At 42.7% G+C, this 23,924-nt stretch overlaps 1 protein-coding gene across 5 annotated transcripts in view; it reads left to right on the top strand.

Moving 5' to 3' along the window:
• Window positions 1–23,924, top strand: part of LOC110528947 (kinesin heavy chain) — a 119,454-nt gene that overhangs the window by 63,575 nt on the left and 31,955 nt on the right. For all 5 annotated transcript variants that reach the window (XR_005052573.1, XM_036983177.1, XM_036983178.1 and 2 more), the window contains 11 exons: window positions 2,237–2,385; window positions 3,085–3,317; window positions 5,346–5,414; window positions 7,263–7,349; window positions 7,468–7,587; window positions 7,894–8,040; window positions 11,312–11,500; window positions 18,824–18,941; window positions 19,163–19,227; window positions 19,383–19,492; window positions 23,355–23,456. Coding sequence is in view for 4 of the 5 variants with exons in the window: in XM_036983177.1 (XP_036839072.1) it covers window positions 2,237–2,385; window positions 3,085–3,317; window positions 5,346–5,414; window positions 7,263–7,349; window positions 7,468–7,587; window positions 7,894–8,040; window positions 11,312–11,500; window positions 18,824–18,941; window positions 19,163–19,227; window positions 19,383–19,492; window positions 23,355–23,456 (1,389 nt within the window). In the remaining variant the exon portion in view is untranslated. The remainder of the gene's footprint in view (window positions 1–2,236; window positions 2,386–3,084; window positions 3,318–5,345; window positions 5,415–7,262; window positions 7,350–7,467; window positions 7,588–7,893; window positions 8,041–11,311; window positions 11,501–18,823; window positions 18,942–19,162; window positions 19,228–19,382; window positions 19,493–23,354; window positions 23,457–23,924) is intronic.

Genomic DNA, 23,924 nt, shown 5'->3' with positions numbered 1-23,924 from the left:
GGCTAGATTTACTAAATTAACTGGTTTTATTCAAACTTTTATTCAATGCCTTTGCTTCTGGCTATGCACGCCTTATGCAAGAAACGACACACTCGTCCAATTCTCTCTTTCTGCTCTCTCTGCTGGGATTAAGTGCTGTATCGCCACCATCTCTCTACAACACACACACTTCTACTCTAGCCATTACCTGGCAGCATCCAGACTCACACCAGTTTGTGTTTCAGGCAGCATATACAGTGGGGCAAAAAAGTATTTAGTCAGCCACCAATTGTGCAAGTTCTCCCACTTAAAAAGATGAGAGAGGCCTGTAATTTTCATCATAGGTACACTTCAACTATGACAGACAAAATGAGAAGAAAATCCAGAAAATCACATTATAGGATTTTTTTATGAATTTATTTGCAAATGATGGTGGAAAATAAGTATTTGGTCACCTACAAACAAGCAGGATTTCTGGCTCTCACAGACCTGTAACTTCTTCTTTAAGAGGCTCCTCTGTCCTCCACTCGTTACCTGTATTAATGGCACCTGTTTGAACTTGTTATCAGTATAAAAGACACCTGTCCACAACCTCAAACAGTCACACTCCAAACTCCACTATGGCCAAGACCAAAGAGCTGTCAAAGGACACCAGAAACAAAATTGTAGACCTGCACCAGGCTGGGAAGCCTGAATCTGCAATAGGTAAGCAGCTTGGTTTGAAGAAATCAACTGTGGGAGCAATTATTAGGAAATGGAAGACATACAAGACCACTGATAATCTCCCTCGATCTGGGGCTCCACGCGAGATCTCACCCCGTGGGGTCAAAATGATCACAAGAACGGTGAGCAAAAATCCCAGAACCACACGGGGGGACCTAGTGAATGACCTGCAGAGAGCTGGGACCAAAGTAACAAAGCCTACCATAAGTAACACACTACGCCGCCAGGGACTCAAATCCTGCAGTGCCAGACGTGTCCCCCTGCTTAAGCCAGTACATGTCCAGGCCCGTCTGAAGTTTGCTAGAGAGCATTTGGATGATCCAGAAGAAGTTTCGGAGAATGTCATATGGTCAGATGAAACCAAAATATAACTTTTTGGTAAAAACTCAACTCGTCGTGTTTGGAGGACAAAGAATGCTGAGTTGCATCCAAAGAACACCATACCTACGGTGAAGCATGGGGGTGGAAACATCATGTTTTGGGGCTGTTTTTCTGCAAAGGAACCAGGACGACTGATTCTGGAAAGAATTAATGGGGCCTGGGCTGGGTCTTTCAGCATGACAATGATCCCAAACACACCGCCCGGGCAACAAAGGAGGGGCTTCGTAAGAAGCATTTCAAGGTCCTGGAGTGGCCTAGCCAGTCTCCAGATCTCAACCCCATAGAAAATCTTTGGAGGGAGTTGAAAGTCAGTGTTGCCCAGCAACAGCCCCAAAACATCACTGCTCTAGAGGAGATCTGCATGGAGGAATGGGCCAAAATACCAGCAACAGTGTGTGAAAATCTTGTGAAGACTTACAGAAAACATTTGACCTCTGTCATTGCCAGCAAAGGGTATATTACAAAGTATTGAGATAAACTTTTGTTATTGACCAAATACTTATTTTCCACCACAATTTGCAAATAAATTCATAAATAATCCTACAATGTGATATTCTTGATTTTTTTTCTCATTTTGTCTGTCATAGTTGAAGTGTACCTATGATGGAAACTGTTATTGTATGATTGTTACTGTTACGAGATCTGGGGGAACGATCGGCTCAAACATGAATGGCTTCAGTAGGTTTATTGGCTCCCTAACTTAAATAAGTTAATTCTCTGTAAAAACTCCTTCTCAGACTCGGTAAAGTCAGACATTTTTGGGAGTTCCAATATGTTCTCTCCTGCCAGTGACGCAACAATGCCAATATGGCGATTTACAGTTAGAGATAGCTGGCGTTTTAAATCATAGTGTTTCCCCTTTAAACACGTATAAACACATTGGGCTTATTCTGGACAGATTTTGGCGAGAGTGAATCCATACAATTATAGAATCTGTTCCTAAGAACAATGTAATGTCAAACTTACAGAGCCTATCTATACATCACTACATTCTCCTACGTCTTTCATCCAACTGAGTCATTACCTATGCATGTTCCATTGAATCACTAAGGCAATCCAGAACAATAGAATCCATACAATTGCACAATCTCTACCTAACTCATACAGCCTTATGCCTCACTACCATCTCCTCTGTCTCTCTCTCTCCCCCCAGAGCTAAGACGATCAGGAACACAGCGTCAGTGAATCTGGAGCTGACGGCAGAACAGTGGAAGAAGAAGTATGAGAAGGAGAAGGAGAAGAACAGGATGATGAAGGAGACGGTACAGAGGCTGGAGTCTGAGCTCAACAGGTGGATGAATGGTGAGGCCACCTACGGACACGCACACCGGCACACAGGCACATAGACACTGAGACACACGCACAGGCATGCACGGAAAAAACACGCGGCACGAGCAGGCAAACACACACACGAACACACACTCTCAAAGATGAATTGCCTTCTCCCACAGTGTCCTGGAGGCAGATTTCTTTGTGCCTTTATGCTTTATGGATTCTTATATTTCAGTAATCCTCAGAGCACTAGGCTACCTGGGGCGGCAGGTAGCCTAGTGGTTAGAGCATTGGACTAGTAACCGAAAGGTTGCTAAATCAAATCCCTGAGTTGACAAGGTAAGAATCTGTAGTTCTGCCCCTGAACAAGGCAGTTAACCCACTGTTCCTAGGCATTCATTGTAAATAGGATTTTTTTCTTAACTGACTTGCCTAGTTAAATAAAGGGTAAAGAAAAAAATAAACATCTCCTAAGAGGCACATTATATACTGTAGACACACACATACTCAAGACACACATGGACACATATATGTTTTAGACTGTAGACACTTCGTCTGCTGCTCCAGAGCCACATGAAGAGAGGGACACACACATCGGGCCTCCTTGGCTAGCCCTAAAGAAAATCACACACACACACACACACACACACACACACACGCACCCACCCCTACACCCATACCTCCCCCAATGAGGCCTGTCCTTCTCATGATCCATTGTCCCTCCCTCAGATGAGGAGGACTCAGAGCTGGATCAGTTGTGTCCTGGTGCTGTGCCTCTTGAGTGTCTGATACCCAGAGATGACAGTCTGGGTCGGCTCCCCAGAGAAGAGAGCTCCTCCTCCGGTCTGAGTCGGCTGCCTAGAGAAGACAGTTCCTCCTCTATAGTGATCAGGATCTCAGAGGAGGAAAGACAGAAGTATGAGGAGGAGATACGCAAGCTCTACAAGCAGCTGGACGACAAGGTGAGGGGGTTCACACACAAAATGTAACATCTATTTGAAATTGGTGCTTGATGTGACATAAGTGGAGTGTCATTCCCACATAAAAAATACTACAGTTTACTATAGCTGCTCCCACCAGCATCCTCTGGTAAAATACTATACTACATTGTAGTATCCCTCGATCATGTGTAGCACATACTATGGAATTTTGTAGTATACTGTAGAATAATATAGGTTGTTATCAGTAACCGTCACAATACGGTGCAGAGTGTTCGATTTGCCTTCTGGGGGGCAAGGAGACCTCCAGCTCAGCTTAAAACATTACAACCGAGTGCCATTTTCAAGGGAATGTGAAATAAATGTTACAACTATTTGGTTGTAATATGATCCCCTCTTGAAGAGCACAGTCTTAACTACAAATGTACAAGTTATTCCATGCAAAACAATTTCCCACATGTAGGTCTATCATCAGAGCTATACAGCAAGCAACTGCATGCACTTCATGATCAGTAAACATCAATTGATCATGTATTTTTAGATACGTGTGGTTGGCCTACCTATTTGGCATGTACTGTAGATAGCTAGCTAAGCAAACAACTTGTGTCATTTATCTTGCTTCGTCAGAGATTAGGCTTTTGTTTTGGAAAGAGCTTAACATCGACAAGTATTTGAGTCAAAACTCATCCAGGTAAAGTTCCAGTTTGACTACTGTCATCACCACTAATAGATGTCAAGCAAATCAATCAATGAGATCACTAGCTATCTAGTTCATCCCCTGAAAGTTAGCTTGTTATAGCTTTTCTCAATCTTTTTTTTTTTTGTGTCGATTTTCAAAACAGAGTTCACAACATGCATTACAGAACTATGTGTCCTTTTGCTAATATTATACTGTACAAAATTGCAGGATAGATATTGATGCATCAAAAGAACACAACTGCCTGCAAAAAGATTATCACAGCCGTACTTACAGTTGAAGTCGGAAGTTTACATACACTTAGGTTGAAAAACTAGTTTTTCAACCACTCCACAAATGTCTTGTTAACAAACTATAGTTTTGGCAAGTCGGTTAGGACATCTACTTTGTGCATGACACAAGTCATTTTTCAGACAGATTATTTCACTGTATCACAATTCGAGTGGGTCAGAAGTTTACATACACTTGCTGTTCTGCTATAGATACGTTTCAACACAGATCCCAAAATTGCTTGTACGTGATTGAGAAAAAACATGACTAGCCAAATTGACATGATCTGTCTTTAGCTAGCTAGGTAATTTGATGTGGTCAATCATTTCAATGTAACCTATTATATCTGTCAGCAGCATTAAACACTCTTAAAAACAATGTTGAAAAGGGGATCGTGTTAGCAAGCTAACTAAAAATAAAAAGGTACATTTAGCCACTGACACTGTGCAAAGTTTCTAGCTACTGGTACTAGTTTGCAAATATTATCAGCTAGCTAGCTATACACATTACATGGACAAATACATGGGCAATTGCCACCTCCTGCTGCTTGACAGCCAGATCCATAAAATATGGAACATTAACCTAAACCACACATAGAGCACCTAGTGAATATTTTCCAACTGTCCAGATTCCTTTTACAACTGTCCCGTGATCTGGTTTTAATGTCCATTCTAGAATGCCCTTCTAGCCAATCAGCAACAAGTATTCAACAATGTTCTGGTATAAAAAAATATAGTAATAGTACGATATTTATACCATAGTATACTATAGTATTTTTTCATGTGGGTTGTCTATGTGCATGATGAACTACTTTACCCATAATGCTCTGTATGACATACCTGGTTTTCACTGTGTGTGTGTGTGTGTGTGTGTGTGTGTGTGTGTGTGTGTGTGTGTGTGTGTGTGTGTGTGTGTGTGTGTGTGTGTGTGTGTGTGTGTGTGTGTGTGTGTGTGTGTGTGTGTGTGTGTGTGTGTGTGTGTGTGTGTGTGTGTGTGTGTGTGTGTGTGTGTGTGTGTGTGTGTGTGTGTGTGTGTGTGTGTGTGTGTGTGTGTGTGTGTGTTTGTTTGTTTGTGTGTCTACACAGGATGATGAGATCAACCAGCAGAGTCAGCTGGCGGAGAAGCTGAAGGAGCAGATGCTGGACCAGGAAGAGGTACAACACCCTCCCTCTACTCAGCCCAATGTTCTTCCCCATCTATCTTCCTCTATCCCTCTGTTATTCAGCCCATCTGAGCTTACTTAGACTGAGTAGTTGGCAGGAGATGGTTAATTGACATTTTTGTCAGGCAAAAGAGCCAAAAATACTGTCAAATGAAAAATGAATCTGCAGGGTGATTTAATTTCATTTATACTGAACAAAAATATAAACGCAACATGTAAAGTGTTTCATGAGCTGAAATAAAAGATCACAGAAATGTTCTATACACACAAAAAGCTTATTTGTCTCAAATTTTGTGCACTAATTTGTTTACATCACAGTTAGGGAGGATTTCTCATTTGCCAAGATAACCCATCCACCTGACAGAAGCTGATTAAACAGCATGATCATTACCGAGGTGCACCTTGTGCTGGGGACAATAAAAGGCCACTCAAAATGTGCAGATAATTCACACTACGCAATGCCACAGGTGTCTCAAGTTTTGAGGGAGCGTGCAATTGGCATGCTGACTGCAGGAATGTACACCAGAGCTGATACCAGAGAATGGAATGTTAATTTCTCTACCATAAGCCGCATCCAATGTTGTTTTAGAGAATTTGGCAGTATGTCCAACTGGCCTCACTTACCGCAGACCTCATGTAACCACACCATCCCAGGACCTCTAAATCCGGCTTCTTCGCCGGCTTCTTGTCTGAGACCAGCCACCCGGACAGCTGATGAAACTATGAATTGCACAAATGCAGAATTTCTGCACAAACTATCAGAAACCATGTCAGGGAATCTGATCTGCGTGCTCATCGGCCTCACCAGGGTCTTGACAAGACTGCAGTTCGTTGTCATAACCTACTTCAGTGGGCAAATGCTCACCTTCAATGGCCACTGGCACGCTGGAGAAGTGTGCACTTCACGGATGAATCCTGGTTTCAACTGTACCAGGCAGATGACAGACAGCAATTAGGGGCTTGTGTGGTCGAGGGGTTTTCTGATGTCAAAGTTGTGAACAGAATGCCCCATTGTGACAGTGGGGTTATGGCCAGGGATAAGGTACTGACAGCGAACACAAATGCATTTTATCAATGGCAATTTGAATGCACAGAGATACCATCATGAACTCCTGAGGACAATTGTCCTGCCATTCATCCACCGCCATCACTTCATGTTTCAGCATAATAATGCACGGCCCCATTTCGCAAGGATCTGTACATAATTCCTGGAAGCTGAAAATCTCCCAGTTCTTCCATGGCTTGCATACTCATCAGACATGTCACCCATTGAGCATGTTTGGGATGCTCTGGATTGACTTGTACGACAGCCTGTTCTAGTTCCCGCCAATATCCAGCAACATCACACAGCCATTGAGGAGGAGTGGGACAACATTCCACAGGCAACAATCAACAGCTTGATCAACTCTTTGCAAAGGAGATGTGTTGCGCTGCATGAGGCAAATGGTGGTCACACCAGATACTGATTGGTGTTCTGATCCAGGCTCCTACTTTTTTTTAAGTATCAACAGATGCGTATCTGTATTCCCAGTCATGTGAAATCCATAGATTAAGCCTGAATTAATTTATTACAATTTACTGATTTCCTTGAACTGTAACTCAGTAAAACTCTTTGAAATTGTTGCATGTTGCAGTTATTTTTGTTCAGTGTAATTTCATTTGGCAATTGTACTGAGAACTCAACTCACGTTGGATAGTCTGTCATCACTTTTATTTGATTTCTAATGCTATGGTTATCGTTATTCAGCCTGGGAACTGGCCCAAATGTTGAGGCGCTATGCTCTAAGGAGCTATCGAAGATAAGTGAGTGATGGTTATTGGGTTTTTGTGTAACTCCCAGCTCCTGGTCTCCTCCCGTGGGGACAGTGAGAAGGTGTCATCAGAGCTGGGCAGACTACAGATGGAGAGTGACATTGCCAAGGCGGAGGTTGGTTGGCCGATTAATTGAGTGATTGATTGATTTAATTTATTTGACAATTGAATACATATAGAGCCAGTAAATTACAATAATAAAGTCAGTTACTGATTTCACTTGTGGTCTATAGGTGAAGGAGGTTCTACAGGCCTTAGAGGAGCTGGCTGTTAACTATGACGAGAAGAGCCAGGAGGTGGAGGATAAGAGTCTACAGAACAAACTACTGGCTGAGGAACTGGCTAAGAAAATGGTACGTCAGAGGGAGGGGATTACACTTAATCTGTTCGTCCGTCCTTTACGTACATCTGTCCCCATCCGCCCATCCACCCAACCAACCATCCGTCCATCCCTATGTGCATTACTGTAACCTTTTGATAAATCCATCAATCTAAATGTGTATTTGTACAGTGCCTTTCCTCCATCCATGCATCCATCCATCTACAGTTCTATCTATCATTCTATTCCTTTGGTGAGTGCTTATGTGTGTGTCTCAGGGGGATAGGAGAAATTAAAAAAGATAAGTCACAGTCTCTTCTTCTTCTCCTCCCAACTCCAGGCCCACCTGATGCGAATTGAGGCGGAGCTGTCTCGTCTACAGGAAGTGAGCAGTCATCAAAGGAAACGCATCGCTGAGGTTCTCAACGGCCTAATGAGGGACCTCTCTGAGTTCAGTGCCATCGTAGGCAACAAAGACATCAAACTGGTTAATACTTTACTTTAGTTGTAAAAAGATGATTTCTGAGTTGACTTCACTTTGCTTGATTGTTGATTCTTGATACCTGATTTTTACTTAACAAAAAGGACATCAAACTGGTACGTCTGCTACAGTGGAGGCTGCTGAGGGGAGAACAGCTCATAATAATGTCCAGAATGAAGCAAATGGAATCAAACACCTGGAAACCATGTGTTTGATACCATTCCACTGATTCCACTCAAGTCATTACCACAAGCCCATTCTCCCCAATTAAGGTGACACCAACTTCCTGTGGTCTGCTATTACCAAGACTACACTTATTTTTTGACCTTTTTTTAAATAGGCAAGTCAGTTAAGAGCAAATTCTTATCTACAATGACGGCCACAGTTAACTGCCTTGTTCAGGGGCAGAACAACAAATGTTAACCATGTCAGCTATGGGATTTGATCTTGCAACCTTTCGGTTACTGGCTCAACGCAGTATCCACTAGGCTACCTGTTGCACCCTCATAGAAGTAAAGGTGCCTGAAAGAACATTTTGGGTTGCCGTACAGGCAGAACATTTCCTGCTGAAAAAGGTTTGCCTTCTGAAAAGGGTATTTTTAATAATGTAATGTAGAGGTGGCAGCCTATCAGACTGAAGGTCTAGCTTATTGGAGGTTTGGCATTCAGATATTTATTTTTGGTCACCCTTTAGCTTAAATGTCATTCCTGTTCATCATGTTAAGTTTGTGCAAATTAAAATGTTTCTTGGATATTTTTTACAGTATATATTCTAATATAATATTAACATTGCTGATTACATACAGTAATAAAGGGGTAACTTTGGGATTTGCATAGGCTTTTGAGGGGATCATACACCTCTGTTAGCTTAATTGAAACTTCAAAACTGTCAGAGTTCAACCTTAACGTCTAATGGCAGTACAACCTAACAGATGTAATGACATTGAAAAATATCTTTTTTTATTTATTTAACCAGGCGAGTCAGTTAAGAACAAATTCTTATTTACAATGACAGCCTCCCGGGGAACAGTGGGTTAACTGCCTTGTTCAGGGGCAGAACAACATATTTTTACTTTTTCAGCTCAGGGATTCAATCTAGCAACCTTCCGGTTACTGGCCCAACGCACTAACCACTAGGCCAACTGCCGCACCTATCTTAAAGCCACGCCACTACTAAGCCACGCCTCCACTCCAGGGTTCCACCAGGAACCCGTTCCTACATTGAACCATTCAAGTTTCCTCCAAGAACCCCTCAACTAACTGAAGGTGCAAATATGAACCATTGACTAGCAATGGTTGCTTAAGGAATTCCAGGGGTTCCACGAGGATCACCAGGGTTCCTTGAGTCACCAATAATTCTAAGCGTGTATGGCCTGTACACCTGTATAAGAAATAGGAGTGCTGATCTAGACGCTAAACACTTATCTCTGAGAACCTCTCCTAGAACACTGGAGGTCGAGGCTAGGTTCCCCAGTCCATATACATTGGCAAGAAAAAGTATGTGAATAAATTGGTTTAATCTGATCTTCATCTAAGTCACAACAATAGACAAACACAGTGTGCTTAAACTAATAACACACATATTAACACACTTTTCTTGTCTATATTGACTACATCATTTAAACATTCACAGTGTAGGTAGGAAAAAGTATGTGAACCCCTAGGCTAATGGCTTCTCCAAAAGCTAATTGGAGTCAGGAGTCAGTCAATGAGACGAGATTGGAGATGTCGGTTAGAGCTGTCTTGACCTATAAAAACCACACACAAAATTTGAGTTTGCTATTCACAAGAAGCATTGCCTGATGTGAACCATGCCTCGAAAAGAGATCTCAGACCTACGATTAAGAATTGTTGACTTGCATGAAGCTGGAAAGGGTTACAAAAGTGCACCTGGATGTTTCACAACACTACTGGCAAAATATTTTGTTGACAGATGAAACTACAGTTGAGTTGTTTGGAAGGAACACACAACTCTATGTGTGGAGAAAAAAAGCCACAGCACACCAACATCAAAACTTCATCCCAACTGTAAAGTAGGGTGGAGGGAGCATCATGGTTTGGGGCTGCTTTGCTGCCTCAGGGCTTGGATAGCTTGCTATCATCGACAGAAAAATGAATTCCCAAGTTTATCAAGACATTTTGCAGGAGAATGTTAGGCTACTGTCCGCCAATTGAAGCTCAACAGAAGATGGGTGAATCAACAGGACAATGACCCAAAACACAGAAATAAATAAACAGAATGGCTTCAACAGCAGAAAATACGCATTCTGGGGTGGCCCAGTCAGAGTCCTGACCTCAACCCGATTGAGATGCTGTGGCATGACCTCAAGAGAGCAGTTCATGCCAGACATCCCAAGAATATTGCTGAACTGAAACAGTATTGTAAAGAGGAAGGGTCCAAAATTCCTCCTGACCATTGTGCAGTTCTGATCCACAGCTACAGAAAACATTTGGTTGAGGTTATTGCTTTCAAAGGCGGGTCAACCAGTTATTAAATCCAAGGGTTCACATACTTTTCCCACCCTGCACTGTGAATGTTTACACGGTGTGTTCAACAAAGACATGAAAACGCAGAATTGTTTGTGTTATTAGGTTAAGCAGACTTTGTTTGTCTATTGTTGTGACCTAGATGAAGATCAGATCAAATGTTATGACCAATTTATGCAGAAACCCAGGTACTTCCAAAGGGTTCACATACCTTTTCTTGCCACTGTATCTTAGTCATTGTGATCTAAAAGGCAAACGTGATCCAGTCAGCAAGCCTGATATACTTTCTGAATACAGGCCCAGATAGGCACAGCTATCTCTCATTTTATGATTTTAAGAGTTCATCTTTTTCTGGTATGAAAAACATTACTTTGAAGTTTCACTCCAAAAGGCCCTCAGCGGAAGTACAGCATGCCAGTTGTCAGGGAGACAACATCACCGTTGTCATATTTAGATTGTAATTGATGTGGCGTTTGCTAAATGATCTGTAATATAATGGATGTTTGTTTTTACAAATAAACGGCAGAAGTTTTTCTCTTTGCCTCATTCTCTTTCTCTCTCTCTCTCTCTCTCTCTTTCTTTCTTTCTTTCTTTCTTTCTTTCTTTCTTTCTTTCTTTCTTTCTTTCTTTCTTTCTCATTCTCTCTCTCCTACTCTCTGTTCAGCTCTCTATCTCCTTTTTCTGTCTCTCAAATTCAAAAGGCTTTATTGACGTGGAAAGTGTAACCATATACATTGCCAAAGCAAACATATAGGAACATATTGAACATAATCTTTGTCTCTTCCCCCAGCCGATGGAAATAACGGGTGCGATCGAGGAGGAGTTTACGGTGGCCCGTCTCTACATCAGTAAGATCAAGTCAGAGGTCAAGTCCATGGTGAAACGCTGTCGTCAGCTGGAGAACCTTCAGATGGAGTGTCATAGGAAGATGGAGGAGACGGGAAGAGAGCTGTCCTCCTGCCAACTCCTCATCTCACAGGTCAGGGACAGGGCATACTCAGAGTACCTTTTAGTATGCAGAAAAATCAAGGGTATACTAGAAGTACATTTGAAGAGTTTATTTCCAAAACGCTATTTCCACATATTTTTTATATTTGTGTTTTTTCACTAGAAATTATTGCTAATGTTTCATGTCTTTTGGGGTATTTTTTATTTATTTATTTATTTCACCTTTATTTAACCAGGTAGGCAAGTTGAGAACAAGTTCTCATTTACAATTGCGACCTGGCCAAGATAAAGCAAAGCGGTTCGACACATACAACGACACAGAGTTACACATGGAGTAAAACAAACATACAGTCAATAATACAGTATAAACAAGTCTATATACGATGTGAGCAAATGAGGTGAGATAAGGGAGGTAAAGGCAAAAAGGCCATGGTGGCAAAGTAGATACAATATAGCAAGTAAAACACTGGAATGGTAGATTTGCAATGGGAGAATGTGCAAAGTAGAAATAAAAATAATGGGGGTGCAAAGGAGCAAAATAAATACATAAATAAAATACAGTAGGGAAAGAGGTAGTTGTTTGGGCTAAATTATAGGTGGGCTATGTACAGGTGCAGTAATCTGTGAGCTGCTCTGACAGTTGGTGCTTAAAGCTAGTGAGGGAGATAAGTGTTTCCAGTTTCAGAGATTTTTGTAGTTCGTTCCAGTCATTGGCAGCAGAGAACTGGAAGGAGAGGCGGCCAAAGAAAGAATTGGTTTTGGGGGTGACTAGAGAGATATACCTGCTGGAGCGTGTGCTACAGGTGGGAGATGCAATGGTGACCAGCGAGCTGAGATAAGGGGGGACTTTACCTAGCAGGGTCTTGTAGATGACATGGAGCCAGTGGGTTTGGCGACGAGTATGAAGCGAGGGCCAGCCAACGAGAGCGTACAGGTCGCAATGGTGGGTAGTATATGGGGCTTTGGTGACAAAACGGATTGCACTGTGATAGACTGCATCCAATTTGTTGAGTAGGGTATTGGAGGCTATTTTGTAAATGACATCGCCAAAGTTGAGGATTGGTAGGATGGTCAGTTTTACAAGGGTATGTTTGGCAGCATGAGTGAAGGATGCTTTGTTGCGAAATAGGAAGCCAATTCTAGATTTAACTTTGGATTGGAGATGTTTGATATGGGTCTGGAAGGAGAGTTTACAGTCTAACCAGACACCTAAGTATTTGTAGTTGTCCACGTATTCTAAGTCGGAGCCGTCCAGAGTAGTAATGTTGGACAGGCGGGTAGGTACAGGTAGCGATCGGTTGAAGAGCATGCATTTAGTTTTACTTGTATTTAAGAGCAATTGGAGGCCACGGAAGGAGAGTTGTATGGAATTGAAGCTTGCCTGGAGGGTTGTTAACACAGTATCCAAAGAAGGGCCAGAAGTATACAGAATGGTGTCGTCTGCATAGAGGTGGATCAGAGACTCACCAGCAGCAAGAGCGACCTCATTGATGTATACAGAGAAGAGAGTCGGTCCAAGAATTTAACCCTGTGGCACCCCCATAGAGACTGCCAGAGGTCCGGACAGCAGACCCTCCGATTTGACACACTGAACTCTATCAGAGAAGTAGTTGGTGAACCAGGCGAGGCAATCATTTGAGAAACCAAGGCTGTCGAGTCTGCCGATTAGGATGTGGTGATTGACAGATTCGAAAGCCTTGGCCAGATCAATGAATACGGCTGCACAGTAATGTTTCTTATCGATGGCGGTTAAGATATCATTTAGGACCTTGAGCGTGGCTGAGGTGCATTCAGGTATGAATGGGTGTCAAATGCCTCTCACAAATGCAAGTAGTGTTGAAGTCAGTCTCTCCTCCACTTTGAGCCATTAGAGATTGACATGCATATTATTAATGTTAACTCTCTGTGTACATCCAAGGGGCCATCCGTGCTGCCCTGTTTGGAGCCAAATGCACATTTCTTTGTGGCACCTGAACACACGACTGAACAGTAGTCCAGGTGGGACAAACTAGGGCCTGTAGGACCTGCCTTGTTGATAGTGCTGTTACGAGAGCAGAGTACCACTTTATTATGGACAAACTTCTCCCCACCTTAGCTACTGTTGTATTAATATGTTTTGACCATGACAGTTTACAATCCAGGGATACTCCAAGCAGTTTAGTCACCTCAACTTGGTCAATTTCCACATTATTCATTATAAGATTTACAGTAGTTGAGGTTTAGGGTTTAGTGAATGATTTGTCCCAAATGCTTGTCCCAAATACAATGCTTTTAGATTTTTTAAATACGAATTTATTCCTTGCCACCCATTCTGAAACTAACTGCAGCTCTTTGTTAAGTGCTGTCATTTCAGTCTCTGTAGTAGCTGACGTGTATAGTGTTGAGTCATCCGTATACAGAAACACACTGGCTATACTCATGTTGTTAGTAAAGATTGAAAAAATTAAGGGACCTAGACAGCTGCTCTGTGGAATTCCTGATTCTACCTGGATTATCTTGGAGAGGCTTCCATTAAAGAACACCCTCTGTGTTTTGTGTGATGGAGGTGAGGGATGGGCAACACAAAAAAACTCATCAGGGGGGGCCACAGTGGCTCAGAGGTCTGCATCCCACATCCATGGAAAGTTTATGCAGTGGAAAAGTGTATGCAGTCAGTGTATGCAGTCAGAGCCATGGAAAGTGTATGCAGTCAGAGCCGGCCTTTTGGGGGCCCTAAGTGAAGATTTGTTGGAGGGGCCCATCCAACTTGCTAGCAAAAGAAGAAACTAAAAATGTTATAACATTATAACTAATTTCCTGAAATTCTACACATTTTGCCTTAGGTTGGAGAGAACTGTTTGCAGTTTTTCATATGATATCTGAGTGAGAGTGACTTACAAAATACATAGAGGCCCCCCGGTTGCAGGCCTACAAAAGGGGGGCCGCAGTTGATGTTTGATCCATGATGTAGGCTAATCTTTGTACTGTAGTTGCTGCCATAGCATAGCCACCAGCCAGAGTTGCTGAAAAACACCACTACTGACTGCCTGTCTGCCTCGTGCCTAGCCAATGTTTGCAATGATGATGAAAACATAACATTCAATTGATAATTAGACTTTGTGTCTGTGTCTTGCTTGTGTTTGATATGCTGCCTAAATGGCTGCATGTAACTTCCCATTTGAGTTTTACATGAAGGAAAAAAAACTCTGTGAGTATGTACAAACATGTTGATTATACTCTCCGTAGCCGATGTGAGCAAGACCTTTAAAAAGGTCAACATTCACAAGGCCACTGGATCAGACCAGGGGTGTACTCAGAGCATGCGCGAACCAATCGCACTCCACACTGCCCTTTCCCACCTGGACAAAAGGAACACCTACAGTTCAAGTCGGAAGTTTATATACACTTCGGTTGGAGTCATTTAAAAACTCGTTTTCCACCACTCCACAAATGTATTGTTAACAAACTATAGATTTGGCAAGTCGGTTAGGACATCTACTTTGTGCATGACACAAGTCATTTTTTCAACAATTGTTTACAGGCAGATAATTTGTCACGCTTTCCTCCTCTCTTTGTTCGGGAGGTGTTTGGCGATCGACGTCACCAACATTCTAGCCATCACTGATCCGTTTTTCATTTTCCATTGGTTTTGTCTTGTCTTCCTTCACACCTGGTTCCAATCCCATCAATTACATGGTGTGTATTTAACCCTCTGTTTCCCCTCATGTCCTTGTTGGAAAATTGTTTTGTTTGTATGTGATGTGCATTTTAGTGTTGGTGTGCGACGGGTTTTTGTACCCACTTGTTATTTTGTACATTTTGGTTGTTTTGGAGTTTTGTCAGCATTTATTAAACAACTCCGTTTATACCAAGTTCGTTCTCCTGCACCTGACTTCCCTGCCACCAACACGCACCCCTTACATAATTTCACTTATAATTCACTGTATCACAATTCCAGTGGGTCAGATGTTTACATACACTAAGTTGACTGTGCCTTTAAACAGCTTGGAAAATTCCAGAAAATGATGTCATGGCTTAGAAGCTTCTGATAGGCTAATTGACATCATTTGAGGTGTACCTGTGGATATATTTCAAGGCCTACCTTCAAACTCAGTGCCTCTTTGCTTGACATAATGGGAAAATCAAAAGAAATCAGCCAAACCTCAGAAAATAAATGTATAAGTCTGTTTTTTTATTTAGTTTTTATTTCACCAGATAGGACAGTTGAGAAAAAGTTCTCATTTACAACTGCGACCTGGCCAAGACAAAGAAAAGTAGTGCGACACAAACAACACAGAGTTACACATGGAATAAACAAACATATAGAAAAAATCTATATACAGTGTGTGCAAATGAGGTAGGATAAGGGAGGTAAGGCAATAAATAGGCCATAGTGGCGAAATAATTACAATATACCAATTAACACTGGAGTGATAGATGTGCAGAAGATGAGTTTGCAAGTAGAGATACTGAGGTGCAAAGGAGAAAAATAAAATAAATAACAGTATGGGGATGAGGTAGTTGGATGAGCTATAAACAAATACTGTACATTTTTTTCACGAGGCAAGTTAGTTAAGAACAAATTCTTATTTTCAATGACGGCCTAGGAACAGTGGGTTAACTGCCTGTTCAGGGGCAGAACGACAGATTTGTACCTTGTCAGCTCGGGGATTTGAACTTGCAACCTTCTGGTTACTAGCCCAACGCTCTAACCACTATGTCAACCCCACGCTGTGATTAGATAGTGAAAACACACCAATCTTTTTTTATAAGTTCTTTAAACAATCCAAGGTAATTTACCAACATTTCTGAAAATGGATATATAGCATTTGGGAATGAAACTCTTCATTTAGTCTGAGTGCACCTTTCAGCTTATTCTGGAGCTCTTAGTCATTCAAGTGGAAAGCTAATTTGCTCTGATGCCAGATGTGTGGATGTTACCTTATGCTTTCATTCAAGTATCTTCCTGCTCCTCATCATCTTGTTAGGGTGTCTTATAATGTGTGTACTTCCAATAATGTGTGTACTTCCGGCGCCGACAGAGATGGCCGCCTCGCTTCGCGTTCCTAGGAAACTATGCAGTTTTTTGTTTTTTTACGTGTTATTTCTTACATTGGTACCCCAGGTCATCTTAGGTTTCATTACATACAGTCGAGAATAACTACTGAACATAAGAGCACCGTCAACTCACCATCAGTACGACCAAGAATATGACTTTCGCGAAGCGGATCCTGTGTTCTGCCTTTCACCCAGGACAACGGAATGGATCCCAGCCGGCGACCCCAAAAAACTCCTGACTTCGTAAAAGGGGGAAACGGAGCGGTCTTCTGGTCAGACTCCGGAGACGGGCACATCGTGCACCACTCCCTAGCATTCTTCTCGCCAATGTCCAGTCTCTTGACAACAAGGTTGATGAAATCCGAGCAAGGGTAGCATTCCAGAGGGACATCAGAGACTGTAACGTTCTTTGCTTCACGGAAACATGGCTCACTGGAGAGACGCTATCGGAGTCGGTGCAGCCAGCTGGTTTCTCTCGCATCGTGCAGACAGAAACAAACATCTTTCTGGTAAGAAGAGGGGCGGGGGCGTATGCTTCATGGTTAACGTGACGTGGTGTGATCATAACAACATACAGATACTCAAGTCCGTTCACCTGATTTAGAATTCCTCACAATCAAATGTTGACCGCATTATCTACCAAGGGAATTCTCTTCGATTATAATCACAGCCGTATATATTCCCCCCCAAGCAGACACATCGATGAACAAACTTTATTTGACTCTTTGCAAACTGGAATCCATTTATCCGGGGGCTGCATTCATTGTAGCTGGGGATTTTAACAAGGCTAATCTGAAAACAAGAGGAATACCTATGTGAGAATGCTGTTCATCGACTACAGCTCGGCATTTAACACCATAGTGCCCTCCAAGCTCGTCATCAAGCTCGAGACCCTGGGTCTCGACCCCGCCCTGTGCAACTGGGTACTGGACTTCCTGACGGGCCGCCCCCAGGTGGTGAGGGTAGGCAACAACATTTCCACCCCGCTGATCCTCAACACTGTTCACCCACGACTGCGTGGCCACGCACGCCTCCAACTCAATCATCAAGTTTGCGGACGACACAACAGTGGTAGGCTTGATTACCAACAACGACGAGACGGCCTACAGGGAGGAGGTGAGGGCCCTCGGAGTGTGGTGTCAGGAAAATAACCTCACACTCAACGTCAACAAAACTAAGGAGATGATTGTGGACTTCAGGAAACAGCAGAGGGAACACCCCCCTATCCGCATCGATGGAACAGTAGTGGAGAGGGTAGTAAGTTTTAAGTTCCTCGGCGTACACATCACAGACAAACTGAATTGGTCCACCCACACAGACAGCATTGTGAAGAAGGCGCAGCAGCGCCTCTTCAACCTCAGGAGGCTGAAGAAATTTGGCTTGTCACCAAATCACTCACAAACTTCTACAGATGCATAATCGAGAGCATCCTGTCGGGCTGTATCACCGCCTGGTACGGCAACTGCTCCGTCCACAATCGTAAGGCTCTCCAGAGGGTAGTGAGGTCTGCACAACGCATCACCGGGGGCAAACTACCTGCCCTCCAGGACACCTACACCACCCGATGTCACAGGAAGGCCATAAACATCATCAAGGACAACAACCACCCGAGCCACTGCCTGTTCACCCCGCTATCATCCAGAAGGCGAGGTCAGTACAGGTGCATCAAAGCTGGGACCGAGAGACTGAAAAACAGCTTCTATCTCAAGGCCATCAGACTGTTAAACAGCCACCACTAACATTGAGTGGCTGCTGCCAACACACTGACTCAACTCCAGCCACTTTAATAATGGGAATTGATGGGAAATGATGTAACATATATCACTAGCCACTTTAAACAATGCTACCTAATATAATGTTTACATACCCTACATTATTCATCTCATATGTATATGTATATACTGTACTCTATATCATCTACTGCATCTTTATGTAATACATGTATCACTAGCCACTTTAACTATGCCACTTTGTTTACATACTCATCTCATGTATATACTGCACTCAATACCATCTACTGTATCTTGCCTATGCCGCTCTGTGCCATCACTCATGCATATATCTTTATGTACATATTCTTTATCCCCTTACACTTGTGTCTATAAGGTAGTAGTTTTGGAATTGTTAGCTAGATTACTTGTTGGTTATTACTGCATTGTCGGAACTAGAAGCACAAGCATTTCGCTACACTCGCATTAACATCTGCTAACCATGTGTATGTGACAAATAAAAATTATATTTGATTTGAGGGTGTGAGGTTGATTCTCATTGGTCATAACATTGGTTGTATCATTGATTGTGTTTCATGTGTGTGCAGCATGAGGCGAAGATCCACTCCCTGACAGAGTACATGCAGAACATAGAGCTGAAGAATAGACACTTGGAGGATAACTATGACTCTCTGAGTGAAGAGCTGGCCAAACTCCATGCCCAAGGTAAATTTGTCATCCCAATGACTACAACATAATGCAGTGCAGTGTTAAACTGAGTTTTAAAATCCAGGTGCAAAGTAAAACTTCTGGCACAGGGTACATGACTCAATGACTGACACTACAATTAGTGCAACTCCAGCGACACTGAAATGACGAGTGAAATGACAGTAAAGTGACTTGTTTGTAGGCATACGCTGAAATGCAAATATTTGTGTGTGTTTCAGAGAGCATGTCAGAGATGACAAAGGGAGAGAACCAGGCGGACATCGAAGAGTCTGCTGATGTTAAGGTAACTATGCTTACTGACTATGTGGTGGAAATCATAAAATTATCATTATTCAATGTATTTTGTGTTTTAAACGCTGTGTGTTTGTGCACCTGTGCATGTCTGTCTCCCTGTGTTTGTGTGTGGGTGCTAACTGTCTGTTTCTCTCCCTATTTCAGAGGGCTCTGGTGCAGCAGATGGAGTCTCACCGTGAGACGCACCACAAGCAACTGGGACGTCTCCGAGACGACATCAACGAGAAACAGAAGATCATTGACGACCTCACTGAGTCAGTACCTCTCTTCCCTCCATAACCCTCTACCCCTCTATCCCCCTCTCCCCCTCTCCTCAGATATCCGTTTGTCACTCTCTCAACCTTCATCTCCCTTTCACTGAGTAAGTACCTTCCTCTCCTCCTCTCTCTCATCATCTTCTTCTCTCGCTCCCTTTCCCTCTTGTCGTGACGTGACTATCATTAACCTGATGACTGTTATTTATAAAATCAATTAACTATGTTTAATTTTTACTCAATTGAATTGATCATGTAACAATTAAGGAATTTGGGGCACCATGGGAAAGTAGTTTAACAAGTTACTATCTCCCGACTTAAACTCTAAAGATATATAGATATCGCTTACATCAATCATTACCTCATCAGTCTCATTCCGAATGTCGCATACATCAATACACAAAATGGCTTAATTACAGTGCCTTGCGAAAGTATTCGGCCCCCTTGAACTTTGCGACCTTTTGCCACATTTCAGGCTTCAAACATAAAGATATAAAACTGTATTTTTTTGTGAAGAATCAACAACAAGTGGGACACAATCATGAAGTGGAACAACATTTATTGGATATTTCAAACTTTTTTAACAAATCAAAAACTGAAAAATTGGGCGTGCAAAATTATTCAGCCCCCTTAAGTTAATACTTTGTAGCGCCACCTTTTGCTGCGATTACAGCTGTAAGTCGCTTGGGGTATGTCTCTATCAGTTTTGCACATCGAGAGACTGACATTTTTTCCCATTCCTCCTTGCAAAACAGCTCGAGCTCAGTGAGGTTGGATGGAGAGCATTTGTGAACAGTACTTTTCAGTTCTTTCCACAGATTCTCGACTGGATTCAGGTCTGGACTTTGACTTGTCCATTCAGACTCCATCAGGTTTTCTTCCAGAATGGTCCTGTATTTGGCTCCATCCATCTTCCCATCAATTTTAACCATCTTCTCTGTCCCTGCTGAAGAAAAGCAGGCCCAAACCATGATGCTGCCACCACCATGTTTGACAGTGGGGATGGTGTGTTCAGGGTGATGAGCTGTGTTGCTTTTACGCCAAACATAACGTTTTGCATTGTTGCCAAAAAGTTCAATTTTGGTTTCATCTGACCAGAGCACCTTCTTCCACATGTTTGGTGTGTCTCCCAGGTGTCTTGTGGCAAACTTTAAACGACACTTTTTATGGATATCTTTAAGAAATGTCTTTCTTCTTGCCACTCTTTCATAAAGGCCAGATTTATGCAATATACGACTGATTGTTGTCCTATGGACAGAGTCTCCCACCTCAGCTGTAGATCTCTGCAGTTCATCCAGAGTGATCATGGGTCTCTTGGCTGCATCTCTGATCAGTCTTCTCCTTGTATGAGCTGAAAGTGTAGAGGGACGGCCAGGTCTTGGTAGATTTGCAGTGGTCTGATACTCCTTCCATTTCAATATTATCGCTTGCACAGTGCTCCTTGGGATGTTTAAAGCTTGGGAAATCTTTTTGTATCCAAATCCGGCTTTAAACTTCTTCACAACAGTATCTCGGACCTGCCTGGTGTGTTCCTTGTTCTTCATGATGCTCTCTGCGCTTTTAACGGACCTCTGAGACTATCACAGTGCAGGTGCATTTATACGGAGACTTGATTACACACAGGTTGATTGTATTTATCATCATTAGTCATTTAGGTCAACATTGGATCATTCAGAGATCCTCACTGAACTTCTGGAGAGAGTTTGCTGCACTGAAAGTAAAGGGGCTGAATAATTTTGCACGCCCAATTTTTCAGTTTTTGATTTGTTAAAAAAGTTTGAAATATCCAATAAATGTCGTTCCACTTCATGATTGTGTCCCACTTGTTGTTGATTCTTCACAAAAAAATACAGTTTTATATCTTTATGTTTGAAGCCTGAAATGTGGCAAAAGGTCGCAAAGTTCAAGGGGGCCGAATACTTTTGCAAGGCACTGTATTTATTTACTAACTAACTAAATAGTAACACAGTAGACACATACACATTTACATGAAATAAAAGTCCCTAGTGGACTGACACGATATGACGGCTTGTTATACAATGCAAAGGGGGCGAGGAAAGATAAAGAGAGGCAGAGACAAAGAGAGTCAACTTATCGTAAATACATTTGGAAACTACGCTCCAAGTAACCAGAATACTTAGCACCCTAACCACCGCTCATTCGGATAAGAAATGCCATATACTGTATTTATGCGTAGATGTCTTTCTCTGTTGTCTCTCTGTTGAAACCAATTGATCCGTCTATGGGTAGCGGCTCGCTGTGAGGCTCTGATTGTCCACCTGTGGTCACAATGTCCTTCTTCTTTGTAGAGCTTCTCTGTTAGTAGAGTGTTTCGTGGAACTGAGACTTCAGCTGCAGACTGTGAATGTTTCTGGTCTCCTAGGTGAGGTTATCTTCTTTTCTAGTGTTGAGGTTGAGAGCTTCAGTTTCTCACTATTTCAACGTGTAGACTAACGTCTCACATCTTTTAGAATCAATGGTTGATTATTCAGGGTTCAGCTCCCAACCACTTTACATGCCAGTAGTAACCCGGCAATGTACGGGTATCACCATTTTCTGCCGGGTAGCCACCGCTCCACGCTGTCTGGTCTTGTAGTTTTAACCATTCGTGACGTGGAGAAAAATGTTTTGATTGGCTAGAGTCTCTCAGTAACAAAGGAGTTTCAGTTCCAATACTGCAGGGCAAGGAAGAGAAAGTTCATTCTCGCTAAATGTAAGACCCAGTGTTAAGGTGTCAAGACCGGCACAGCACCCCCCCCCCCCCCCCCCCCCCTCCCACCCCCTCTTCCGTGGGAGAGAAGAGGTCTGGCTATCTTAAAGCATTTGCCTAGCTGATGGTTCCTTTGATCCACTGTCAGGAGAGCCATGACACTTCCCTCCTCTCTCCCTTCGATTCCCTCTCATTGTTATTCTCTACTCTACCTCACAGTGTCACCTCACTACATAGCCTGCAGATGTACTGCTTTGTGGGACGACCTCTGTGAATCAGTACTTTCATCTCCTTCTTACTGTCAGTCTCTACCCTTGTCATGCTCTGTCACGCTATGTATCTGTACTGTTGTCCTCTCTCCCTCTCTCCTCCCTCCCATTGCTCTCTCAATGTAATTCTACCTAACCTGACTCACAACCTTACCTCCATCTGTAGATTTCTGTACTAGTGTGCTGGTTACAAAGATCATTGACGACCTCGCTGAGCCAGTACCGACCTCTCCCTCTCTTTGTTATGCTCACAGTGTTACCTCAGTCACAAGATAGCAGCTGTACTGCTGTGTGACGACCTCCCTGTCAGTACCTATTTTGTTATTCTATACCCTACCTGTTATCCAACCAACATAGCATCTGCCTGCATATTTTAACACGCCTTGAAGCATTTTAAGCACCATATGTTGAAAAATCACTTATATAATCTCTAAATGTCTACCCAGAATCTCAGCCTCAGCCTTATACTTTCCTATCCCATTTTATTGTAAGAGCATAGCAAGTGTATATCTATTCCACAGATTTAATAATTCATTATATACATTTTAGATAAAAAATCCAACATTTTGTCCCATTTATGACCATTTCATGACCATTTTGGAAGTAAATGTACTTACATTGTTGTTAAGTTAACCCCCTAGAAGTTTATTAACATCAGATTGTTCCTCACAGCATCTACTCTCTCTGTCTTTGCACTCTCTCCACCCTCATTTTCACCCTCCTCTCCTGTCTATCAATCATAACCAGAACCAATTTCCTCATAAAAATGGGATCTAAACGTATGACATTTGTGGTAAAGTTAACCCCCTGGCATTCTAGACTAGGAAGGCTACACCAAACTGTTTCTCATATATTGTCCTCCCTCCTCTCCTGTCCTGATCAGTCGCAACCATCGTCTTCATCTGGAGTTGGAGCGGCTGAGGAGCGACTTTGACCGTCTTAGGAGTCAGGAGCACCACAAGACATTGCAACTGGAGGAGCTGACGTAAGTCACACACACCGTCTCAGGAGTCAGATGACCCTGCAACTGTAGGAGCTGACGTGAGTCTCTTTTAGACCATCTCAATTCACTCCATACACTTTTCTACTGGAGCCATATAGGGTTCTTCGGTTTGTCCCCATTGGCAAACCCTTTATTGTGCTAGGTAGAACCATTTGGAGATGGTTGCGCCCTCTTGACAAAAGTGGTCGTATTGTTGTTCCATGTCTGTCACGATTCTTCAAAGTCGAACCCAGAAGCAGACCAGGACAAGGAGAGTAGGAAAAAGGTGAGTATTTATTTACAAGTGAATGGGTAGATATATCCAGGTGGTGTAGCGGGTAGCGGTGATGAGTTGATGGGAGTAAATAGGTGGATCCAATGGGGAAGCGGAATCTTCTGACGACCAGGCGGGAATGGGGTAAATGATCCGGGTGAGTAACTGAAGACAGAACAAACAGAGGTAAGTTCAAG

This window comes from Oncorhynchus mykiss, chromosome 7 (assembly GCF_013265735.2).
Source record: "Oncorhynchus mykiss isolate Arlee chromosome 7, USDA_OmykA_1.1, whole genome shotgun sequence".
NCBI lineage: Eukaryota > Metazoa > Chordata > Actinopteri > Salmoniformes > Salmonidae > Oncorhynchus > Oncorhynchus mykiss.
This window is presented reverse-complemented; position numbering and strand designations above follow the sequence as displayed.